The 27,058-nt window shown below is 42.3% G+C and overlaps 1 protein-coding gene across 14 annotated transcripts; it reads right to left on the bottom strand.

The window, feature by feature from the left end:
* On the bottom strand, window positions 1-27,058 carry ZNF180 (zinc finger protein 180). 14 transcript variants are annotated; one of them, XR_012075463.1, is made up of 6 exons: window positions 26,815-27,058; window positions 24,043-24,132; window positions 11,852-11,926; window positions 7,785-7,911; window positions 2,452-6,644; window positions 1-79 (listed from the first exon to the last, which is right to left on the bottom strand). XR_012075463.1 is itself a non-coding variant. In XM_072966893.1 (5 exons), the coding sequence occupies exons 2-5, from the start codon at window positions 24,091-24,093 to the stop codon at window positions 4,903-4,905; spliced, it is 1,995 nt and encodes a 664-aa protein (XP_072822994.1). In that variant the 5' UTR covers window positions 24,094-24,132; window positions 26,815-27,058; the 3' UTR covers window positions 1,633-4,902. The 14 variants fall into 14 exon arrangements, 12 of the variants coding, with proteins under 12 accessions (XP_072822994.1, XP_072822997.1, XP_031537732.2 ...); XR_012075464.1 differs by having other exon boundaries at window positions 17-79; window positions 2,614-6,644; XM_072966893.1 differs by lacking the exon at window positions 1-79 and having other exon boundaries at window positions 1,633-6,644.

The following is a 27,058-nucleotide window of genomic DNA, read 5'->3' as shown; positions in this document are numbered from 1 at the left end:
GTATTGATATCAGCAGCTTCCATTAAGTTAGGTTCCACGATGTGCTATTCTAGCCTTGGACCCTTTTTTCCCAAGGAGCCTGAAAAGAAAGGAACCAGCAGTACAGTTATTGGTATGATCGCTGGATGGTGTGCTTTGTCGGACTTGGGGGCACCTTTGGTTTTTGGAAAAAATCATGTACATATTGGAGCACAATTTGTTCGTAATAAGAAAGTTTGTCTCAGGAGGAATTACAGTTCTCTTTGGTGTATGGGAACAAGGCTTAAAAGAACCAGTGTTTATTGCTATGCGTTCTCTAATGAGAATAGCTGGAGCAGTAAGTTTTGCTGCAGCAATGACTGCATCTTCTATCCTTACAAAGACGTGTCCAAATGATGTGGCGACAGTATTGGGAAGTCTTGACACTTTTTCTGGACTGGGACTAATGCTAGGGCTTCCTTTTGGTGACTTCTTGTACCAATCCTTTGTCTATGTAGTGCCTTTTATTTTTCTGGGATACATAGTTCTACCATCAACATGTGCATTTTACATAATTATGAGTCTGATCCAGGAAAATAATTAAAAAGGTGGGAGCCTCTCATATGGTAAAAAGAGAGGAATACTCTGATAAATGAAGAGGCTCAGGGGCTCCCTTGGACTTGAGGCCCCCAATTCCAGTTTCCCCACAGGAGCCCCGGGTAACTTTGACAGTGGGGGGGGGCCAATGGTATGAGAATCCAAAAAAGGCTGCCTCTTTGGTATTTCAACTGGTATTGAGTAGTACTATTAACTCTTTGGGAAAAAATAGCCAAAATAAAGCTTTGTCAAATTTATTAGTACTGTCTCTGGTCCTTGAAACACTTGAATAATTGTGATGCTATTTAAGGAAAATAAAGTTAAATTTCAGGTCTTGCCATTGCCATTAAGAACAAAGTAGATAGGAGACTTGGCTTTACCTGGGTGTGTACTTGAATATTCTGCACCCGAGGCGTCTGACCTCTGTCACTGTGGCAAACTCAGGAGCAGCTGCAGCGAGTGGTTACTCCGCATGCACCGCTTAGTTTAGTTTCATGTTTGCATATGGATGGTTTTTAAAAGTCCTTTTACATATTTAGTAACTATAATGCGTCATAAGTTAATTTAACTGTAAGTTTAGTTTAAATCAAATATGCAAAGTTTACTTGAGTTTTGAAAGCAAATTTTGACTGTTTACAGAATTGTTTAAATTACAGTTTCTCAGACACGTGAGCTTTCCTTTTGGGCCTTTTGCAGTTGCATATTAAGGGCTTAGCGTTAGGATCTGCATATGTGGGGCACTGAAAAGACAAAGGACTTACAGATAAACTTTCGCTTATATTTTATTCCAAGACTGGCACTGCTGTCAATGGAAAGTATTTTTAACTAATCTGTTATTGAGAAATTAATCATATTTTTGCATTTCAGCCAAAATAAGGACCATAGCTAATATTCTGTAAGATACAGTTAATCCGTAAACCTGAAATTCATGTTCCATATGATCTGAACAGTATTCTCCAACTTAAAATAAAAATGCAGTATTGATTCAGAAAAGTCTGTATTTTTCTAACAACTTCACTTTATATTATTTTGTTGGGTTGCATAAAACAGGAATTATATTTGTTTTAAAAGCTTAAGAAAATTATTAGTTGAGTTTATTTTATTTGTACATCATTGCACATGAGTCCATGCCACTTTTTTAAAAAGGTGGACACTATTTTAAAGTGATCTTTAATATGTTTTTTATATAAACAAACTTGAAATAGTTTACTTGGTGGTCTTTGCTTATCAAGTCCCATAAGTCTTGTATTTGTTTCTCGTAAGTGGAACCCTGGACCATAACTTCATGTTAACTCTTTGCTTTGTCTTTTGGGTGGCCTAACCTACATTAACATGAAGGCTGAACGTTTTAAAACTTTTTTTCAAGAAATTATAATAATGATTTACTTTATTAATAAAAAAGGAATCTTTTGTTGTGCTTTCATGAGCACTTACACAGGTTACATGTGCTATAGAAACACTGGACACAGTCCAAAGTGGTTAAAGCCCTCCTTAATGAAATTGTCCCCCGAATTGGACTGCCTAGTACTCTTCAAAGTGATAACAGGCCTGCTTTTGTCTCTAGCATAACCCAACATGTGTCTAAAATATTGCAAATTAACTGGAAACGACATTCATCCCAGAGACCACAATCAACAGGAAAAACCAAGAAAATAAATTATACGTTAAAAAAGAGTATTGCTAAAATATGTTGAGACTAATTTAACTTGGGATAAAGGCCTTGCCAGTTGCCCTGCTACAGATCAGAGTGGCTCCTAGAAGCAGGCTTAAATTAAGCCCCTTTAAAATATCATATGGTAGGCCATTTCAGGCGTCCCCCCAGGCAGGAGAATCTACAAATGCTCTTAAAGTCTTAGCAATTGCCAATTATGTTAAAACTTTGGGCACTCTACTAACCTCTGTTCATGAGTTTGCCTCCAACAGGTCTGCTTATCCAACTGAAGTAGCCTTACATCCCTTCCGACTTAGAGACTGAATCTTGTTTAAAATCTGGAGGGAACAAGGGCCTGAGCTTCAGCTGACTGTAAAGTGGACAGGACCACACGTGGTATTACTTACCTCGCACTCGTCTGTCAAGTTAGCTGGGGTAAAGCCATGGATTAATCACATGTAGATTAAAGCAGCACCACCATCATTGGAATCAGAAAACAACCCGACTCCTGAGAGGCCTGGGGAACAGTGGTTTTGTGAACCCTTAGAAGACTAAAGGTTATGCTTTAAAAAAAGATAACTATGGAGATTATAATTTAACTGTAGCTGAAAAAAGGTCAACCTATTTTGTTTAATCTTGTCTAAATGAATAGCACAGGAATCTAGTGTAATTATGTACAGTAAGAAAGTTAACATTAAAAGATATGTACTGGGAACTGGAACCAAAACTCCAAGTTCAACAAAGTACTATGGAGTCTTATCAGGTTGAAGTGGTTGTAAATAAAGAAAAAAAGAGAGAGAATAATACTATCGACTAAAGATTCTAAGAAATGTTCCCTGTACGAGGCTGATCAATGCTATTCCATAATCACCCCTTCATTGCCCCTGCTCAGCAGGAAGTAGCCAGAGCGGCCATCACCCCTCTTCCCACAAGACTGTGGAATGGACATTGACAGAGGTGAATTGTAATAGGAAAGAGCAAACCTGACTCCATATTAGATCTGCTCTTTTGGCTTTAGCCCTATACCCCGTTTGCTAGACTTAGTCTTGCTAGCTCTGTACCTTTTGTAAAAGAATGTTGCCTATAGCCTGAAATATACAGGAGAGCCTATTTTCAAGGCTCTGACCTTTAGGGGTATTAACACTTACGCATTCATATAAAGATAACAAGTGCAGAATAGAAAATAACATTTGTTTTGTTGGAGGCTTATAGGGACCCATGTGGACACCTGCAAGAACAAAGAACTCCTGCACCAAGAAGTTTGCAAAAACCAACCACACCCTCTCCCACTTTTAGTATAAAAGGAGCCTGAATTCTGACTTGGGGAAGATAGATCTCCAGGAGATGAGTCTGTCATCTCCCCTGTCTGCCGGCTTTCTGAATAAAGTCACTATTCCTTGTCCCAACACCTCATCTCCCAATTTATTGGCCTGTTGTGCAGCGAGCAGAATGAGTCTGGACTCAGTAACACCCTCTCCAGCCCAATAGCATGAAAAAAAGCCTTTAAACTATTATACATTTACAGAGATACCATTACAAATACCAGATGGTCACCAATGACTATTAATAGAGTACTGCTTGATTAAAACACACTTCTAGATATATAGGTTTTAAAAAAAGTCCATTTGCCTCCATACTGCCCATGCATTTTTCAGTCCCTCTGGCCTAAATTTCCAGTTCCACATTCCTAGGGAAATATTTTATTTCAATGAGAACTATTCCTGGGAATCTAAGTCCGAAGGAGTGACCTGCTCATGCTAATCCAAATGGGACTCTCAGAACCCTGAGGGACCTCTGCTACCGGGCTGTCCCGTCTTTCCTAAATGGTCGAAGGAGATGGACATTTTTGGTATTTTTTGATGGGTAATTATTATCCATTATGTTATTTATTAGTATGACAAAAAAGCATATGTTCCAAAGAAAGAAAACCAGACATCAACCCAAAGTTAAAACAGATACACCTAGAATCCCTTTCCATTCTGATCATACACAAATATCTTACCATGATGGTTCTACACGAGTGTTCTATACTCTTGTCCTGCAGTTTTCAGTTCATATCAGAGCCATTTTCCTATTTTTACAAAATCTTCACATAAAAGGAAAAGTGCTATATGGAAGAGATTATTACCAAGTAGCTGCTGGGGAAATGATGTTGTAAAAGGATCCACTGAAATGCCACTTTCCAGTCTAACAACCACAGCAAGTTTTCAACCTTCTCGGCAACAAGCTCACCAGTGCTAGCATTCTCACTTATTCTTTATTGGAAAAGAGGTCTACTTCACTGGCAGTCACTTCTCAGAATAGTGCCCATTTAATGGTAATTCTCTTAGATTCAGGTTGAAGTGCTTTCTCTACAAGGAAAAGTGCCAGTATTTATTACTTTCATGGGAATGTTTCATAAGAGCCAAGTTTGATTTTCTTATGTAGAATTAAGTAAAATATGTGATTCATAGTCTTTCTCTCTTTCCTCTCTAGAACAAATTTCCAAATACACAATAACAGGGGGCTAACTGAAAGCTTTCCCACACACATCGTTTCCATGCTAGTTCTTTCCAATACATGTAATCCTGGAGGAATGGAAGGAGGGGGAAAGGGTGGAAGTGAAGGAGGGAGGGAAGAAGTGAGGAAGGGAGGGAGGGAGGGAGGGAAGAAGGAAGGGAGGAAGGAAGATACATATAACCTAAAAGATTTCCAAACTAGTTACATTCATAGGGTTTCTCTTCAGTATGAGTTGCCTGATGCCTAATAAGTTTAGAGCTATTAATAAAAGCTTTTCCACACTGATTACATGTAAAGGGTTTCTCTCCAGTATGGGTCCTCTGATGTACAATAAGTCGAGCACTCAAGCTGAATGTTTTTCCACATTGATTACATTCATAGGGTTTCTCTCCAGTATGAGTTCTCTGATGTTGAGTAAGGCATGAACTCTGCCTGAAGGATTTCCCACACTGACTGCACTCATAGGGCTTCTCTCCAGTATGTGTTCTCTGATGCACAACAAGAACATAACTCTGGCTGAAGGACTTCCCACACTGATTACATTCATAGGGTTTTTCTCCAGTATGAGTTCTCTGATGCATGACAAGGTGAGAACTGCGGTTGAAAGACTTCCCACACTCATTACATTCATAGGGTTTCTCTCCAGTATGAGTTCTTTGGTGTGCAACAAGTTGAGAGCTCCAGCTGAAGGATTTTCCACACTGATTACATTCAAAGGGTTTCTCTCCTGTGTGAGTTCTCTGATGGGCAACAAGTTTGTAACTCTGACTAAAGGACTTCCCACACTGACTGCATTCATAGGGCTTTTCTCCAGTATGAATTCTTTGATGTGCAATAAGTTTATAGCTCTGGATAAATGATTTCCCACACTGATTGCATTCGTAGGGCTTCTCTCCAGTATGAGTTCTTTGATGTGCAATGAGTTTGTAGCTCTGCCTGAATGACTTTCCACACTGACTGCATTCATAAGGCTTCTCTCCAGTATGAGTTCTCTGATGCACAACAAGGACATAGCTCTGGCTAAAGGATTTCCCACACTGATTACATCTATAAGGTTTCTCTCCTGTATGGGTTCTCTGATGGGAAACAAGGTGGGAGCTGCGGCTGAACGATTTCCCACATTCGTTACATTCGTAAGGTTTCTCCCCTGTATGAGTTCTCTGATGTGCAACAAGATGAGAGCTCCAGCTGAAGGATTTCCCACACTGACTACATTCGAAGGGTTTCTCTTCAGAATGATTTCTCATGTTTTGAACAAATGATGAACTCTGGGAGGTTTTACTACACTTATACTGACTCTCTTCAACAGGGAATCTCTGTTTTTTATTATGGGATATGCTATGGTTCAAAACTTGCCCATGTTCCTTAAAATCAAAGTATTTTCCTTGTGTGTGTATTTTCTCATGTATATTTAGGGGTGTACCATGGCTAAATGATTGAATACTGTCAGTAAATCCATAGGATTTATCTTCTGTTTGAGTTCTTGTGAACTGAATAAAATGAATGCTCTGGGGGAGGTTTCCACATTCATTATTTTCACAGTGTTTCCCACTGTCATTAATCATCTGATGAGTATTTACTGTAGAATTACAATGCAATTTTTTAACATGTGAGGCATGTTTATGAAAATGGTTTCTTACAGGTATTATCTGGGGTGAAAGAAGACTGGAATTCAGATCACCCTTCTCAAGGTCATCACTTTTGCAGACTCTCTCATGAGTCGTAGCTTTTCTGTGAGTAAATGTCACTTCCTTCAAAAGTCTCGCTTGTTTTCCTTGTTGCTTCTCCAACTGGTCCTTACAATCCCGAACTTCTTCACATGAAGATAACCAAGGGTCATCTCTTGTCAACCTTTCTAACTTCACTTCGAGGGATGGTTCGTCATGAAAAATGCTCTGCTGTGATGTTGATTCTCTACTTCCAAGTGCAGTTGCTGAGTCTGAAAGAAAGCAAAAGAAAACATCCTAGCGCCAAAATGTTAAAGCTGGAGTAGTGCGGGGAAAAGCTGACAAGAAAAGTATGCAAAATTTATGTGGATTTGTTTTAAGCTATGCAGACAGTTGATCTATAACCTGAATTGAGAAAGCAAAAGAATGGGATGAAACAGTAAGCAGAGAACTATCACAGTCCAATAGCATAACAAGGCATTAAAATGAAATGACTCCCATCTCAGTGTTGTTGAATAAAAAGACTTTAGATGTCAAATATCTCCACATTCCAAAATAAGATCACCTATGCAGAACGTACAGAATTACAAAACAATTTTGCAATCCTTATACATAGGCACACACACAAAAAAGAGGGTCCTTTCTACCCTTAGAGCTAGAAAACTGTTCACTGAAACAGAGATTCATGTTTATATTTCTAACAATTTCTGGAGGCATGAAACTTGCTAGCAGTCTGTGTTAGTAAGACAAGGGCAAACTATTTTGTGAACCAGGTACAAAGAATGGGGGCACTGTTATCTGAGGGTCTCTAAATGCCTTAGGAGTTAAGATGGCCCCATGGATTCCTATGGTTTCAAGTGAGAGAGGACGGAGATTAGCTCAGAAGCAGATGCCTGGGTATCTACTAGGCCAAGTAAGAGAAAAAGTACCCTTGAAAAAGGAGTGAGAGATGGAGAAATATGTGGCATGCCTTATGGGGATTTTCCAAACAAATCCTCCATACCTGTAATGACTCCTAAGTGTCTGTTTCTCACCTGGATATGTGTATTGAGAAATCCTTTTTATACTTATCCCCTTGTTCCAACAGGAGATTGTGTCTGGTTTGAAAGGCTGATAGGGAAAGACATAGAACTTTGGGCATTTGGCCTGGAGACAAAAGAAAATCCATGCAGAAATTTGGTCCCAGTCTTTGGCCTTTAGAAACCAAGAAGACAGAAAAAGCTCAAACACAAGAAACTGTACCTTTGCTACTCTACAAATTAAAATTAACTCTTCAATGGAGTATAAAAAGCACAAACATAATTTATGTGTGGCCAAAATCATTCTGGCCTCTGAACTCCCTAGGTCTTGATCAATGGAAATGAGAAATCATTTCAACATGTGGACTTCATTAAAGGGGACTGTATTCTTACCCCAAGAGACCAGGTCCCTGTGGTCCTCCAGGATCACATCTCTGTCCAGGGTCCTCTGAACAGCGTCCAATGTGCCTTCTTCCTCCTGAGTGAAGTCCACAGTCACTATTTTGAAGTTTACTCCTTCCTAAAACAGGACACACATTCCTGCTCAGCTGAGCATCATTTCCTTCCAGTGTTCACAGAGGAAGAAAAGTTTGACAGATGGAAGAAGGAAAGCCTGATGGCCTGGATACTGTCCTGAGATGGTCAGTGTCCAAAGGATTCTAGTCAAGAGGTACAAGTACCTTCTAGGTGAGCCCCTTTGGGTTTTGAATGCTGGACCAGTTTATATAACCCCAAAGAGGAACACCAGATAGAAACTGACATATAAATTGTTTTTGCTCTTGTTCACCTTAAATAAAATGCTTATTCTGATTTTAGCATTGGTGAATATAGAATTCCTACTTAGGAATTCCCTCCAAATTTCCAAACAGCACAGGGTCAGCAAACTTTTTCCGTCAAAGGTCAGATAGTAAATATTTTAAGCTTTGCAAGATATACTGTTTCTATTACAACTACTTAGCTCTGCTACTATAGCAAAGAAAGCAGCCACAGAAAATATATAAACAAATGGGTGTGGCTGTATTACAATAAAGCTTTATTTATAAAAACCGGTGATGGGCCAGATTTGGCACACAGGTTTGACTGATGCTTCAGATAGAAAACGGTCTGAGGGCCTCAATGAAAGGCAGTATGTATAGGTTAAGAGCACTGGATTTGGAAAAGAGACTTGAGTTTTCTCATCTATTAAGAGCATGTGTCTGAAATTTTTTAAAAATACGTCTGATCTGACCATCTGTCTTTTGATGGTGAGTTGATTCCATTTCTATTTATTAGGCGTCACACACCCAACTCACTCTGCTGTTGAGTGAATTGATTGTAATGATATATGAAAGCAATCAGCAGAGTTTACTGAACAACAACAACAACAAAAGGCTGGCAATTATAAGGATTATTAGGTTTGAGAACCCTGAAAAATTAAGGGACAGCCAATGTGACCTTTATCCTGGACTCTTAGTCTTCAGGAAACAGTTCTATTTTGCCCACGTGCCAAGCTGCACCATAGGGCCTGTCGTTACTGCCATGTAAAGGGGGTTTCTTGGTCTGCTCCTCTAAGCAGGAAAGACTACTGGGCAGGAATTTTGACCCAAAAAAGTGCTGGGAATGATCTGTCCTTACCCAAAGGCAGCAAAATCCACAGAAGTTGAACGTCACTTGCCAAGGCTTTAAAAACAGACGGGGTATTCTTTTTTTTTTTTTTTTCAATTGAAGCATAGTCAGTTTACATGTGTCACTTTCTGGTGTACAGCATCGTGTTTCAGTCATACATATATGTACATATATTCCTTTTCATATTCTTCTTCATTATAGGTTACTACAAGATATTGAATATAGTTTCCTGTGCTATTCAGTAGAAACTGGTTGTTTATCTATTTTATATACAGTAGTTAGTATCTGCAAATCTCGAACTCCCAGTTTATCCCTTCCCACCCCCTTCCCCTGCTGCAGAACGGGTGTTCTTAAGCTGTGGTTCATGAACAGGACACAAGGTCCCTGAATTTCATGCTGGTACCTGCATTTTCCTAAATTGTGGCCCATAAATCTTACTAAAATCTCAAAGGTTTTCTTGATTAGCCCAAAATGGGATTCAGAAATATCATTTGCAAACTGTTACTTGTGTGGAACATGGGATTTATAGGTACTGTTTTTCAACTTCCAATCTATGCTTCTTAATAAACACCCCCCTTCACTGTTTAATGTAAGTTCCTTTAATATCAAGCTTGTTCAAATGTCAAACAAATAATAGCAGAATAGATTAGCCCTCCAACTCCACCCTAGAATATATGTCCTCAAAGTTCCAGGGGTTTCTATTGTAAGACTCACCATGCTTTTTCATCATTTGCAGAATGGTCATCTTTGTCACCAGGCTGAAATCCATGAGGGCACGGACAGGTATTTAGTTAACTTCAGTGCTTAGTACAGTGTTGGTGTATAGTACATACAAAATATGTACTTGGTAAATAATTTCCGTAAGTGAATCAATAGTACCAATGGACTTGGTAATACACCAAAATAATCCTAGTTCAATTTCTGATTTAAGTCCTCCCTCACCTGAACCTCACAAGGCCTATCACAAACCCATTTGAAAAAGCCCTCCGGCCGGTGGAAACTGGTTTTTCTGGACTTTCAGTCTCTCTTATTCTCCCCCTCCTCTCACCTGTCCCCAGCTCCCCACTCCTCCAAATTCCTTCCCAAACACTTCAACTGTGCCCTTGGGAACTTTTCTTCAACAATAACGAAAACTTACAGCTTCACATCATCACTAAATATCCTCTCTATATCCCTGTGTACATGGAAACCTACACTTCCCCGAGGACTCCCTCCTCCACAGCCCTCAGAGGCTCAGGGTGGTCATGCTCTCCCATCCCGGGGGTCTCAGCATCAAAGGAGGAGGGTATGTGTCCTTCCAATTACCCTGAAACTCATGCCACTTGCCTCACGTCTTGGAGCTTGGTCCTACCAACCTCTTGAACACCACCCCCCTCATCCACTGAAGATATATAATACTAGGATTTATTCTCTAATTCAAGAACCTGTATTGCCTGGTCTTACACTGCCTATGGCATCCACCTGTAGAGTTCTCTGACAATAATATAAAAATAATTGACTTTAATAAACACTTACTGTGTGATGTCAGGCAGTGTGCTAAGCATTGGCATAAATTATCATTCATCTAATTTTCACAAGGTCCCTGTGAGAAAATGCTATGAGCAACACCATTTTTCAGATGAAGAGCTAGAAGGTTAGAGAAATTAACACATATACCTAAGGTTAGTGACTAGGATGCCACCTCGAGTTTGCCTCACATCACAGACCGTGTTCTCAGTCATCAGTTCATAAGGCCAGCCCGACGCCCAACCCCTCACTCTTAGGGTGAGACCCCAGGTCTTGAAGTCACCATAAAGGATGCTACCACTCAAGTCACACATACAGAATGACTCACTATGATTATGACATCAGATTGCTCCCCTTTACTTAACCACTCCCTCTACTCATCTCATTCTTTGATAGTTTGGGGCTTTTACTTTATTGAAATACCTATGATTCCTATCTACTGGCCTATATTCTTTTTGTTTGTTTGTTTAGCATCCTCTTAATCTTTTCATCTTTTCCACAGTTGAGAGTCTGTGGATCCTTCACTTTAATCTTTCTATTTGATATATTCAAAAATCCTCTTGCAAATATTACCTTGACCTGTGGGGCTTCCACTAAGTGTACCTGGCTACAAAGACCAAACAAAACTGAATGTCAATCTGCTATCTATGGAAAGGAGGTTACAGGGTGCCACTGCGAAGGAAAACCCACAAGAGCAGCTGGATAGAGTATTATGAATGGTCAGTATCTCAGAATGAGCCTTTTGGGCTGACCAGCAACCCTACTCTACCTCCTGGAGCAGCGTGGCTCTCATCATTCAAAATTACTATTGTAAGCCTTCTTCACTGTTGGCAAACATCTCTGCATTCCAACTCCCTCACTCTTGCTCCACAGATAACTTCCTCTGATTGTTCAGAGAAAAACGCAAGCCTTCAAAAAATTCCCTCAATCTCATTCTTTTTATATGAGTCCTTCTTCCTCTACGGAGCCAATGGGCTCGCATGCGCTCTGAATTAATTCCCCTGACACGAATCAGAGACTCTGCTTTATAGTTATATCTCCTCTCTTTCCTGAACAGTAACTTCTCCACTTACTCTTTCCTGTAACCACTTAAACACAGCCAAATCTTTTCAATCATTTAAGGGGAAGGAAAGAAAGAAAGAAAAGTCCCTCAACCTCAAATTTCCCTGCAGTTATCACTCTGTTCAATCTTTTAAAAACATGACAACCAAATTTTTGTAAAAAGCTGTGCACTCTGATCTTCATTTTCTCACTCTCTATTCACTTCCCAGCTCACTTCGATCTGGCTTCTGTTGCCCAGCAGCCATGCACATTTCTCAATGTAAAGAAAGAGATCAAGTCCAACTCACCTGGGATGGGATGGCCAGTGACCCGGCATCTTCCCTCTCGACCTTGACGATAATCTCCTGGGGAAGGAGAGAGTCCTGAGAAGGCAAAGCAGATGAGAAAACAGAGGGAAATCACTGCTCAACACTCCCCCTTGAGTAGGCTAGGATTTGACATACCACCTGCTTTAACATCTCCCACCTACCAACTCCCTCCCACTGGTCAGCTAAAGCTAACCATGTGGAGAGACAGGGGACATCTGGAGGAGCAATGAAGCACCAGACATGGCATGAGGTCTCTGTGCATCTTCCAGGCCAGCCCAGCTACCAGCTGAATGGAGCTGAGCAACCCTAGACACTATATGGGAGAAAAGAACTGTCAAGCTGGGCCCTGCCTGAATTCCCCAATCACAGAATTGGAAGCAAATAAGATGGAAGACAGCATGACCAAAGGATGATCAAGAAAAAGAACAACAAATTAACTTCATAAAATTTTTGACAAAAAGCGCCATCAATAAGGGCACCATCAATAAGAATCTATATTGTTATGATTTCTTCTTAAATCAGTAAGGAAAAGGTAGTGTCAACAGAAAAAGGAATAAAGGAAAGTGCACACACAACTCAACTATGAAGGAAAATGGTGAGTGAATATACAAAAAGATGCTCACCTCTTTCAGTCAGAATCACATCTCTCTTTCTGTACTATCCCTGTACATTAGAGACCATAAATTTACACTGATACTTCCAATCACAACGCAACAACACGTTTATTCTAGCCTCCTGGCTTCCTGTATTTGTACCCTTCTTCTCCGGCTTTCTTCATCCTCTTTATATTTACTTACTACTCAAATCCCTGTATGTAGCCAATATCCCAACCATGTGGAGTGTTTCTTTGGACTGTTGCTAGTGACTCCTGCCCTGGTGGCCTGTCAGTCAAGAGCTTCATGTACTCTTTGTGGAAATTTAAGTAGATACAACCTTCCTGGATTGGCAATATTTTTTAAAATAACATTTTATTTTGAAATAGCTTCATGCTATTTCAAGAAGCTCACAAGAAATTGCAAAAATACATGAGAGTTTCTGTGTACCCTTCACTCACCTTCCCCCAATGCTAGTATCACATGCAACCACAGTGCATTGTCAAAACCAGGAAATTGGTGTCAGTGCAACATCTTTAACTCAGGTACAGACTTGATCCAGATATCATCAATTTCTATATATACCATTTGCTTTTTTTTTTAATGGCAACATTAAAAAATGTAATATTCAATAAGTTTACTTGAAAGCATGTCCTTAGGAAATAAAAGAAAGTACCCTTAGATGCGGGTACAAGAAATCTCATTAAAGGGTTACATTAACATAGCAAAAAAGGGAGGGGGGTAGTAAGTATCCATCAGTAAGTGCCTGGTTAAATAAATTATGCTTTATCCAGATAACTGAATACTATTTAGCAGCCAAGAGAAGAAAAGATAAATTTGCATGGATTGATGCATATAAATGACAGAAAGATGTCTATAATATCTTTGTTGAATGAAATTAAGAACAGTATATGTGGACTGTGAATAAACTTTTCAGAATATAAATATGCACAGAAAAAAAAGCATTGAAAGTAGTTATTTTTGGAAAGGTAGAACTGAGGGGCAGGTACACAGTCTATGTTTCAACACTGTATTCACTTTTTAATGGCATTTACTTTCCTTAATTAAATATTTAGGAAACAAATGACAAAAACTCTTTGAAATAAGATAATTCCTTTGTGGCTTCCAGAAGTTTCTCCTACAGAGTACAGTGACTCAATCTGTCAAATGACAGTCCATTCGAGGACAGACATATTTCATTTTATTACACTTGACAAAATGAATCTTTGTGGCAACCCTGCATCAAACAAGTATACTGGTGCCATTTTCCCAACAGCATTTGCTCACTTCATGTCTATGTGTCACATTTTGGTAATTTTCACAATTATTTCAAACTTTTTCATCACTACTGTATTTGTCATGGTGATCTGTGATGAGTGACCTTTGATGTTACTATTGTAACTGTTTTGGGGCATTGTGAATTGTGTCCACATAAGATGGCAAATTTAATCTAAAAATGTTGTGAATGTTCTAACTGCTCCACTGACCAGCCCTTCCTCCATTTCTCCCTCTCTCCTCAGGCCTTCCTGTTTCCTGAGACACAACAATATTGAATTAGGCCAACTGATAACCCTACAGTGGCCTCTGAGTATTCAAGTGAAAGAAAGAGTTGCACGTCTTTCACTTTAAATCAAAAGCTAGAAAGGATTAAGTTTAGTGAGGAGGGCATGTCGAAAGCTGAGATGGGCCAGAAGCTTGGTCTCTTGTGCCAAACAGTTGGCCAAGTTATGAATTCAAAACATAAGTTCTTGAAGGAAATGAAAAGTGCTACTCCACTGAACAGATGGATGATAAGAAAGCAAAACAGCTTTACTGCTGAGAGGGAGAAAGTCTGAGTGGTCTTGACAGAAGATCTAACCAGCCACAACATTCTCTTCAGCCAAAGCCTAACCCAGAGCAAGGGCCTAACTCTTCAATGCTGTGAAGGCTGAAAGAGGTGAGGAAGCTGTAGAAGAAAAGTCTGAAGCCAGCAGAGGTTGGTTCACAAGGTTTAAGAAAAGAAGCCATCTCCACGACATAGAAGTGTAAGGTGAAGCAGCCAGTGCTGATGTAGGAGCTGCAGCACGTTATCCAGGAGATGGAGCTAAGTAATTAACGAAGGTGGCGACACTAATCAAGAGATTTTTCAATGTAGACAAAACAGCCTTATGTTGGAAGAAGATGCCATCTAGGATTTTCATAGCTAGAGAGGAGAAGACAATGCCTGGCTTCAGAGCTTCAAAAGACTCTCTTGTTAGGGCTAATGCAGCTAGTGACTAAGTTGAAGCCAACGCTCATCTACAATCTTTCTGAAAATCCTGGGCACCTTAAGAATTATGCTAAATCTACTCTTCTTGTGCTCTATAATCAGAACAACACAGCCTGGATGACAGCATATCTGTTTATGACATGGTTTACCGGGTATTTTAAGCTCACTGTTGACACCTATTGCTCAGAAGAAAAGATTCTTTTTAAAATACTACTGCTCACCTGGGAACTCCGATGGAGATGGACAATGAGGTTCATGTTGTTTTCATGCCTGCTAACACAACATCCACTCTGCAGCCCATGGAGCGAGGAGTCATTTTACCTTTCAAGTCTTATTATTTGAGAAACAGATTTTGCCAGGCCATAGCTGCCATACATAGCTGCTGATGGATCTGGGCAAAGTCAATGGAAGACCTTCCAGAAAGGACTCACCATTCTAGATGCCATTAAGAACATCTGTAACACGTGACAAGAGGGCAAAATACCAACATTAACAGGAATTTGGATGAAGCTGATTCTAACCCTTATGAATGACTTTGAGAAGTTCAAGACTTTTTGAACTGGAGGAAGGAACTGCAGATGGAGTGAAAATAGCAAGAGAACTAGAAGAAGAAGTGGGCATTACAAAATCGCTCCAAAAGCCAAGGAACAAAAACAAACCTAGCTCACAATGCCAAAGTAACACCAACAAAACGACAGATGGTCCAGGAGAGCCACAAGGTTTGACCCCAAACTGCTAATGAACTCAACCACATCGTGGCAACTGGGCTGCAAAGAGAAATCACAACCGTAATGTGTGACAACACCAAATGTGTCTTTCCTTGCTACAAGACCGGTTGATGTTAAATTCTAACAACTTAAGGGCCAGAAGTTCATTCATCCTATAATTTAAAAGTACCTGGGGCACAACAACACAAAATTTATGGGACACAGCAAAGGCAATGCTAAGAGGGAAGTTTATAGTGATACAGGCCTTCCTCAAAAAAGAACAATCTCAAATAAACAATTTAACCCACCAACTAAAAGAACTAGAAAAAGAAGAACAAAAAACCCCAAAAGGCAGCAGAAGGAAGGAAATTATAAAGATCAGGGAGGAAATAAATAAAATAGAGATTTAAAAAAACATAGAAAAATCAATCAAACCAAAAGCTGTTTTTTTGAAAAAGTAAATAAAATCAACAAACCTCTGGCCAAACTCACAAAGAAGAAAAAAGAGAGAGCACAAATTAGCAAAATAAGAAAAGAAAATGGAGAAATTACAACAAATACAATAGAAATACAGAATATCATACGAGAATATTATGAAAAACTATATGGAACCAAACTGGATAACCTAGAGGAGAGGGACAAATTTCTGGAAACATACAGTCCACCAAGACTGAATTAAGAAGAAACTGACCACTTGAACAAACCGATCACTAGAAATGAAATCAAAATAGTAATAAAAAACCTCCCTACAAATAAAAGTCCAGGACTGGACGGCTTCACCGGGGAATTCTACCAAACATACAAAGAATTCATACCAGTCCTTCCCAAACTCTTCCAGAAGATTGAAAAGGAGGGAATACTCCCAAACTCATTCTATGAAGCCACCATCACCCTGATACCAAAACCAGGCAAAGACACTACCAAAAAAGAGAATTATAGGCCAATATCACTGGTGAACATAGATGCCAGAATCCTCACCAAAATAAGAGCAAATAGAATCCAACAACACATAAAAAAGATTATACATCATGACCAAGTGGGTTCATCCCAGGGACACAAGAGTGGTTGAACATACACAAATCAATCAATGTAATACATCACATCAACAAGAGAAAGGACAAAAACCACATGATCATCTCAATAGATGCAGAAAAAGCATTTGATAAAATTCAACGCCCATTTATGATAAAAACTCTCGCCAAAGTGGGTATAGAGGGAACATATCTCAACATAATAAAAGCTATATATGACAAACCTACAGCCAGCATAGTACTCAATGGCGAAAAACTCAAAAGCTTCCCACTAAAATCTGGGACAAGACAAGGATGCCCACTATCACCACTCCTATTCAACATAGTCTTGGAAGTCCTAGCCACAGCAATCAGGCAAGAGAGAGAAATAAAAGGGATCCAAATTGGAAAAGAAGAGGTAAAAGTGTCACTATATGCCGACGACATGTTACTATATATAGAAACCCCTAAAAGGTCCACACAAAAACTACTAAAGCTGATTGAAGAATTCAGCAAGGTAGCAGGTTACAAGATTAATGTTCAAAAATCAGTTGCATTTCTTTACGTTAATGATGAATCAACAGAAAAAGAAAGTAAAGAAACAAATCCCCTTTAAAATAACACCCAAAGTAATAAAATACCTAGGAATAAATCTAACCAAGGAGGTGAAAGAATTATACACAGAAAACTACAGACCATTGATGAAGGAAATTAAAGAAGACTTTAAAAAATGGAAAGATATCCCATGCTCTTGGATTGGAAGAATCAATATTGTTAAAATGGTCACACCGCCCAAGGCAATCTACACATTTAATGCAATCCCTATCAACTTACCCAGGACATATTTCACAGAACTAGAACAAATCATAATAAAATGTATATGGAACCACAAAAGACCTAGAATTGCCAAAGCATTACTGAAGAGAAAGAAAGAGGCTGGAGGAATAACTCTCCCAGACTTCAGACAATACTATAAAGCTACAATCATCAAGACAGCATGGTACTGGTATAAAAACAGACATATAGACCAATGGAACAGAACAGAGAGCCCAGAAATGAACCCACAAACTTTTGGTCAACTAATCTTCGACAAAGGAGGCAAGAATATACAATGGAATAAAGACAGTCTCTTCAGCAAATGGTATTGGGAAAACTGGACAGCAGCATGTAAATCAATGAAGCTAGAACACTCCCTTACACCACACACAAAAATAAACTCAAAATGGATCAAAGACTTAAATATAAGACAAGATACAATAAACCTCCTAGAAAAAAATACAGGCAAAACATTATCTGACATACATCTCAAAAATGTTCTTCTAGGGAAGTCTACCCAAGCAATAGAAATAAAAGCAAGAATAAACAAATGGGACCTAATGAAACTTACAAGCTTCTGCACAGCAAAGGAAACCATAAGTAAAACAAAAAGACAACCTACGGAATGGGAGAAAATTTTTGTAAATGAAACCGACAAAGGCTTGATCTCCAGAATATACAAGCAGCTCACACGACTTAATAAGAAACAACCAAACAACCCAATCCAAAAATGGGCAAAAGACCTAAACAAGCAATTTTCCAAGGAAGACATACAAATGATCAATAGGCACATGAAAAAATGCTCAATGTCACTAATTATCAGAGAAATGCAAATCAAAACTACAATGAGGTATCACCTCACACCAGTCAGAATGACCATCATTCAAAAATCCACAAATGACAAATGCTGGAGAGGCTGTGGAGAAAGGGGAACCCTCCTACACTGCTGGTGGGAATGCAGTTTGGTGCAGCCACTGTGGAAAACAGTATGGAGATCCCTCAAAAGACTGGGAATAGACTTACTGTATGACCCAGGAATCCCACTCCTGGGCATATATCCAAAAGGAACCCTACTTCAGGATGACACCTGCACCCCAATGTTCATAGCAGCACTATTTACAATAGCCAAGACATGGAAACAGCCTAAATGTCTATCAACGGATGACTGGATAAAGAAGAAGTAGTATATGTACACAATGGAATACTACTCAGCCATAAAAACCGACAACATAATGCCATTTGCAGCAACGTGGATGCTCCTGGAGAATGTCATTCTAAGTGAAGTAAGCCAGAAAGAGAGAGAAAAGTACCATATGAGATCACTCATATGTGGAATCTAAAACAAACAAACAAACAAAGCATAAATACAAAATAGAAACAGACTCATAGACATAGAATACAAACTTGTGGTTGCCAAGGGGGTGGAGCGTGGGAAGGGATAGATGAGATTTCAAAATCGTAGAATAGATGAACAAGATTACACTGTATAGCACAGGATCTTATGGTAGCTCACAGAGAAAAAAATGTGACAATGAATATACATATGTTCATGTATAACTGAAAAATCGTGCTCTACGCTGGGATTTGACACAACATTGTAAAATGATTATAAATCAATTAAAAATGTTAAAATAAATAAATAAATAAAAGTACCTGGGGGGTGGATATAAAAGGATAAATTAGAAATTCAAAAATTGCACCTCTTGGGGAGTGATGGAAATGTTAGCTATCTTGATTGTGGTGGTGGTCTCACAGGTGCATACATCTATCAAAATTCACCAAAGTGTACATCTGAAGTATGCATAATTTACTGTACAGGAACCACACCACAATAAAGAGGTTAAATAGATAAATGAATAATGCACCTGGGAAATGAGACATTTCCCAAGGAAGGAAAACTTAGAAACACTAGACTGTATTTTAAATTACCACATAATCTTTCAATTTTTTTTTTTTTGCTTTTTTAACATTTAAGACCAGTTAAGAAATAAGGCCCAGAACTGGAACACTTCATGTTTCTAACTCCGCAGGTACAGGACAGAGACAAGACTCCACCACATCCTTGATCTCACAACTGCTGAGATCGTTTTACTTGGGGAGTATGGGTGCACCTTCTCTTTAATCAAAACTGGTTTCAACACCTTTTGGTTTAAAAGTTTTCACAAGGAAACAAAAGGGAGCTCAGTTCTGCTCACAGTCAACCCTGCATCCAATGTCCTTCCCGGCCCCCACCCCAGCAGACAGTTCTGCACTTGATCCTGCTTTCGTTTCTTCACATCACAAGTCTATTTATACCTTGGGTTTTTTGTTGTTTTTTTAAAATACAGCTTCCACTAGAATGGGTTCTGTAAGAGCTTAGCTCACCTCTCTCCTATTTACCATGGTTTCATTGTGCTTAAATCAGTATGGGGGCAGGGGGGATAGCTCAGGGGTACAGCGCGTGCTTAGCATGCATGAGGTCCTGGGTTCAATCCCCAGTACCTCCATTAAAATAAACATATAAACAAATAAAACTTAATTACCTCCCCCCAACAAAAAAAAAATCAGTACAGTCATCACTCCAAGTCTGCCAAGGACTGGTTCCAGGACCCCCAGATACCCAAATTCTTAGATGTAAGTCCCTTATATAAAATGGCATAGTATTTGCATATAACCTATACCTACCCTCCTGGATACATTAAATCATCTCTAGATGACTTATCATACCTAATACAATGTCAATGCTATGTAAATACTTGTAAGTACCAGGTAAATGCTACATAAATAGTTGCCAGGCATGCAGAAAATTCAAGTTGTGCTTTTGGAACTTTCTAGAATTTTTTAAAAAAATATTTTCAATTGGAGGTTGGTTGAATCTGCAGATACAGAGAGCCGACTGTACTGACACATAGTACGCACTTCATAAATGTGTGTAGACAGTAAAACCACCACCTGGAATGTGTACCTGAGACTTGGCAGTTGTCCTTTGGCCCCCGAAGGCACCATATCATTGCTGAGCTCGAGACCCTCCTGTCAGGTGCCCTTTCTTTTCAGAAAATTCAAAGGATCAACCTCCAGAACCCACCCCAACTTACTGTCTTGAACTAAAGGCTCAAAAACCATGTTGTCACAAAAGTGAACACACCCACATCAACACCCAGCCACCCCTCCCACCCACTCCGGATCACTGACCATTTTGGGAAGGTCTCTTGTTACTTACACCTTAGCTCCTGCAGTGTCCTTCAGATAATGTCATCCATCACTTGCCTAGTGTTTGATAACGCACAGAGTACTTCAACATGGAATATCTCATCCAATTGTTCAAACTCTTTTGAGGAAAGCAATGACATATCTATCTCACCAACACAGAAGTTAACGGTAATAAAATTTAGTGAACTCATTTAAGTCCATGGAGTTCACCAGTGACGATCCAAACACTGACTGCCTGATCTGAACTTCTCCCCTTTGCACTGCCCCGCCGCTCCACTCCACATCTGACCATTCAAGTTCCACATCAAATGCCACCTCCTCCATGAAGTGTTCCCGGATAGCACAGTCTTATCTCTTCTTCCCTTAGTATTTCTTAGCTGTCTTAGCACATGAACTTGCCTTCAGTAACAGTCTGTTCCCTGTCAAGTCTCAACATTCAGAGCCAGGCAGGTGATTGGTGAGTTGATGACCTATGGTGGAGGGTCTGTTCTCTGTATATTTGAGGAAAGTTGAGAATTATTCACAGAGGATGGGATGGGATGGGAGAGAGAATTTTCTTGTGCCTGAGAACTAGTGAGACCCTCTGGTGAGGAGGGTCTCTGGGAAATTCAAGCAGGGGAAACTTTCACTTTCTAGTTTGGGTCGGGGTTACTTTTACTCTCTCCTGAATTAGTAATTAAGAAACTTTGGTGAATAATATATGCAAAAATGAATCACAAGATGTTAAGTTATATAGATTTTAGGTACAATTGTTGTCATTTTGTGATTACAGTTATGTGTAGCAGTAGTTTTTAATTTGGCTATGCATCTGAACTACTTGTGAAGATGTTAAAAAAAAATACAGTTGCCTGGGCTCGATCTCAAGTCTACTTAAAAAAAGAGAGAGAGAGAGACTCTGGGACCTCCACATGGGCCCTGCATATCACATTCCTTGAGCTGAAATGTGAACTCTGCCTTATGTCTCCTGCAGGCAGTAAAAGAAATGAACACAGCAAAGAGGGACAATTCTCCTGGTGTGACGCCTACCAGAGTTAAGATTCTGAACCTTCTTACAGATATAGGAGTTTCCAGCCAGGACACCCCAAATACAAAAGCTTTGAAAATTGAGTTCACTAATAATTCTGTGATTTGGCTGGAAGCTTTGTCTTATTGCCAGAAGAAGCCTCCGAGTTAGGAAGGGTCTGTTTGGTCAACTTTGTTTTCAGGAGAGCCAGCAGCAAACAGCCCTAGAACTGACCTGCGCACGGGCTCGCTATGGAGTGGGCAGGCACTCCGTGACGGCCCTGCCAGTCAAGCCTTCCCAAGGCAGCTCCTGCCCACAACTTACTGCAACCTCATCAGAGACCCTGAGCGCCAGAAACATCCAGATAAGCTGCTCCCAATTCCTGACCCTCAGAAACCGCGAGAGGCAATGAATGTTGGTTGTTTTAAGCTGCTAAGTTTGTGGTGTGCAACCACAGAGAACTAAGACAAGAAGAAAGGTGTTTTTATCTAGGTAGCTCAAAATGTGTGAGAAGCACATTTCTGCCCGTGAGAACGAAGTCATCTTTCTCCCTGGCACCTTGCACAGGGCCTCGCACCGACTAGGCAATCGACAAATGTGTGATGGAAGTAAAACTTAGCGAGTAGATTGCTAATTCCATTGTATGACACAGAGGAGAATAGCAAAAGGACCATTATGATTCCCAGAAAACACTCGAAGTCACTCGCTTAAAGTACAATACCAATGGCCACCCCCAAACTCGTTTTACCTGTGCTTTTGACAAAGACGTGGATGTGCATGTATGTAAATGTACACGTTCATAACGCTGACACTCTTGCGCATGCGTACATGGAATCAAATGCAAAATCATTTACAGCAACGCCATCCTTAACAGCAAAGAACCGAACACCAAATCTCCATTAACGGCAAACTCATAAAACCCGTGGCATATTTAGAAGCTGAAATCTGGGCACTAGGGGTGCACACGGGTATGGAAATGTCACTGCCCCCAGATCCTCACAGTGGACAGAGACAGGGAATGTATGTGTGCAAATCTGCACATACACACGCACACACACATCGAGGCACAGAGACACGTCTACATATTTCTACATCTACATACATTGAAAACCATAAGCCCGACCAACAGCTCCAGTTCCACTGATCACCGCCAAGTTCATTCCAGTGTTCTCTCTCTCTCCACAGCTGATGGTGAGAACCCTGCTTCCCATCATCCTTGTTATATTTACTCATCTGATCAAACCTCCCCGACCCCCGTAAGTAGCTAATCTCCCGTTTCCCCTGCCACTCCCTGTCCCTCCTCGGCCCACTGGGCTCTGCCACCCCACAGGAGGCCGCCCTCTCCTCGTCACCCTGCCTGGGCTCTGATTCCACAGGCCAGGCAGCCTCTCCTCGTGGACTTCCTCTCTTGCCACTTGGCCGGGGACTCCGTGTGGATGCCCTAGCCATCCTGCTTGCGCTGACACTCCACGCGGGGCCACCCTCGTGTGCAGACGCCCTCAGCCTGCTCAGGCTGTGACATGCCACACCAGGATGTGCCCCTGTCCCCAACATGTGCATGTCTCACCTGCTCTGGCTCTGACACCCCTAGCTGGACCGCCATCTGAGTGGACACCCTGACTGCATGTTGACTGCCAATTCTGGGGTGTCGCCTTTGTGGTTGCCCTTCTTCCCTGCTCTGGCTCTGCCACCCCAAACCAGATCCCCCTCTCCCATACAGACATAGCTCACTCCACTTGGGCTCTGACTCCTGGTGCCATCTTCTTCACCCCACCTGGTCACTGATGCCCCCCAACATGGATGCCCTTGTCACCCCCAGGCTGTGACACTCCACAGCAAGCAGCCCTCCCTCAACTGCAGACACCGACCTAGCTCTGCCCCACCTAATAGCTTCAGGACTGAACTGTTCAAGAGGAGAAAGGTGAAATTTTAATTTAACATTAAAAAAATTAAACATTCTTAAAGAATAGCTGCTGTAGGAAAATGCTTTGAATTGTTCATTTCTTAATCTTAAAATGCACCATGCAAAAGCACAAAAATATAGATAAGTAAATGAAAGCATAAAGTCACTTGGAATATAACTTACAGATAATCTTTGTTAACTGATCAATTTGGGACAGATTTTCTATGCATACACAAACTTCACCCCCTTTTTTTTTTTATCAGTTTGAAATGCTATTTACTTAACATAGATCATAAATATCTTATGTTGGTAAGTATGTGTTACTCTATCAATGGCTACAGTGAATTTCATTTCATGGTCTTACCATAACCCGTAACTCTCCTCCTGCACTGCACATTCTCATTCTTTCCAACTGCTCATTCTCAAGCACAGCTGTGAGCTGCTGGTCAAGGGGGAATCAGTACCCTAAGGGCTTTTGATGCAGGATGCCAAATTCCTTCCAGAAAGAGTTATTAGGGTTAAAAGGGTGCGGAAATGCCAGGAGCCTCATGAAATGTACAGTGTGTTAGATGCCTGCTGATTGGGAGGGACCAGAGGGCCCCAAAACACTGCAGACAGCCTCTCAAGCCCAGAGGGTCAGGCTGTGGGGCGTGCGTGGGAGCAAGTTCCGAGTCTCCCTGGGGAAGGGATGCTCCACTTACCTGTGCACAGGCCCTCAGGGGCCCTGGGGGCTTCTCATCCCGCTCTTCCATGCTCTCCTCCAGGCACAGGCAGGGGCCTGACGTCCTGAGCTGCAAGGGGAGAAGCCCTGAGAAAAGCATCCTTGTGCAAGTCCACTGTGGCTCCCCCATCCCTGGATTAGTCTCTGCTTCCAGGATGCAGTCACCATGGCAACTGTGCTTCCAGAGGTTCCTGCCCGATAGATTCCTGTCTGAAGAGCTGTGCACACACCTACAGTCCCTCAGTTCCTCTCCCAGGCCAAGACTGCAGCTCTAGCCTGGTTTCTGTTACCTGGGGCCTCTGGGCCACCTACCCAGAAACTCACATCATGCCCAAAGGCAGCCTTCTGCCCACCACCAAGATCCGCAGCACAAATCAGTCCCTCTCTTTTCCACTGGATCTGGGGACCCCCACAAACACCCAGCACATTGAGGATCCTCTAGTGTGCACCCTCCCCCTGCAGCCCCAAAAGTACCTCTTCTAGGGTGAACAACAGGCCCAAACTGATGGCCCAGAGTTAAACTCCATGACTAATTGCATGAAGCTCATGACAGCCCCACCACTCCCAGGACCCCATCCTTCCCCTGCCCCTCCAGTGCCTGTCATGGGTGGACTGCCTCTCACTTCCTGCTCAATAGCCAAGTATGTGCACAGAGCTGAGCTGCACCCAGGACCTGGTCCCTCCACCATTCTGGGGTCAGTGGGCCCCTACAAGAAGTGCACCAGCTCAGAATCCCACTTCCAACCCCTCCAGGCCCAGAATGTGTACCCTAGTTGCCTTGGTACCAACCGTTTCCAGGTCTGAGACTAGAACAGCCCCTGGCAAATCCCACCCTACACATCCCATCCCCACCTCATCTCTCCCTGTCACCAGTCAGCCCCACTGGATCCTCACTCAAACAGTAATAGCATGAGTTCCCGGTGCAGCTGTATCCTGAGCCTGCACCCATACCGTTTCCTCCACCCACCTCCACAGGCCCCAACTTGAGTCGCACCCGCCCAGATTCTTGCTCAAACATCTTCCTGGGCACCTGCAGCTCAGGGAGATGCTGTCTTTCCCCCAACCTGGGCATCCTCAGGGTGTGATTAGGGAGCCAGGTGCACAAAGATCCCAGTGCCCTTGTCTCACCCAAACACATGTGCGTGTGCACAGAGGGCACCTGGCACAGCCCTACCCTTCTGCAGCCCAGAATCTGTGGCTGCTCCCTCTGCTGCACCCACCAGGACATACTCAGGCTGTACCAGGGCCCCAGGACTGCCCACGCCTCCACATTCTGCCCAAATGCCAGTGCATGTGCAGAGCACAGACTTGGCCCTTCCCAGTCCAGAACTGGAAGCTCCAAATTCAACCCTCCCAACCCAGCCTCTACTCCAGCAGCCACCACACAGGGGCCACCCAGTTAGGTTCCCTTCTCCTGCTGGCATACCCGAGCACACAAAGCAGGCTCATACCCAGACTCTACATCCAGAACCTGGGCCCTCCACCAGCCTGGGGCATAAGTCCTCGCTCTTGAGATGAGAGGCTGCATCTCCCACTCTGTGCCTCAACTTCTCCTGGATACATAAAGCATCCACTAGCCTCTGGGAGGGCTCTAGGGTCCCCAGCCCCACTGCCTGCTTACCACCAGAGCTTCAGAACACCCGAACAGTAGTCTAAGCAGAGAACTTCAGAATCAGGCCTAGGACTTGGGCACTCACCAGCCTGGGGGTTCTCAAGCTCATGGCAGAGCAGCTCCCATGGCAACAGGGTCCTTTTGCTTCCGCCAACCCAAACATGAACCCTGGCTGCCACTGAGAGTACAGCCCCTTCCAGGTCCAAATCTGCAGCCCAGACTCTGTCCCTCTACCAACTGGGGCATTCTCATGCCTGCAAGCTAAGTGGCTGGAGCAAAGGTCCTGGGAAAAACTACTTCACAATCATACAGGCAGCATCCTGCTTCCTCCCCAAACAGCTGTCGATTTAATGGCAACTGGTGCAGCTCTGTCATTTCCGGGCTCCAATTCTGTACCTATCACTTGAATGTCCTAGAACTCTGCACTATCTTACAAGGGTCCAGTTCAACATGTGCAGAGAGCGCTCCGCCTCGAACCTGCCTCTAGGCCCTGGTCTCTCTGCCAACCTAGTCCGTAAGCTATCCCCACCATAAGCGTCGGGGGAAGGAGGGCTCGCTAAAGCAATGCTCCCTCTTCTGAAACAAGAAACTGCAACTCCAGCTTGGTCTGTCCACTACCCAGGGCGCCCCCAGGCCTGCAAAAAGAGCAGTCTGTTCCAGGATCCGAGAGCCAGCCGCCCAGAATCCCACCTCCCACCTCGTGCTTTCTACTCAAACAACTACTCAAGAGTATACTAATAATGACAGAGCCCCCCTCCTTCAGGAATCAGAATCTGCAACTGAGCACTTCCCAGCCATTCTCAGGTCCTCCACTAAACAGGCCCAGGCTTGTATGAGGAGGAGGCGGGGTTCTCAAGATAGCTCCCACATCCGTGCATTCGGCCTGTCTTCCACCAACGTGGGCATCCTCAAAGCATCCCAAGAGAACCACCTGACTAGGAACTCGCGCGCGCACGCGCGCAGAGCACAGTCCCAGAATCTGCAGCTGTTCTAGTATCACTACCCACTTTGGTGACCCGAGGGTGAAGCACCGCCCACGCAGGTTCCAAATCGTCCACCCACAGTCCCGATCCCAGCGTCCGGCCTAGACCCTGCGCATGCGCGCATGGAGGAGCCGGCGCTGCCCCGCCCCTCACAAACCTGGGCGTCCACAGGCTCGAGGGCCAGGCAGGGCCCGTCCCAGTCTCAGTCCCCAGCACGGCTCTGCGTCAGGACGAGCTCGGTTAAGCAACTCTCTGCCCCGATTCTGCATGCGACAGACTCGGGTTAAGCTAGTTCTGTCCCCTTCCCTAGTGGGCATCCACAAGGCCGCTTGGTTTAACCTCCAAAGGGCTGAGGTGCACGGAAACAACAAGCGTCCGCGCGCGGAACAATGGCTGCGCTT

Source organism: Vicugna pacos, chromosome 9 (genome assembly GCF_048564905.1).
Source record: "Vicugna pacos chromosome 9, VicPac4, whole genome shotgun sequence".
In the NCBI taxonomy this organism is placed as follows: Eukaryota; Metazoa; Chordata; class Mammalia; order Artiodactyla; family Camelidae; genus Vicugna; species Vicugna pacos.
This window is presented reverse-complemented; position numbering and strand designations above follow the sequence as displayed.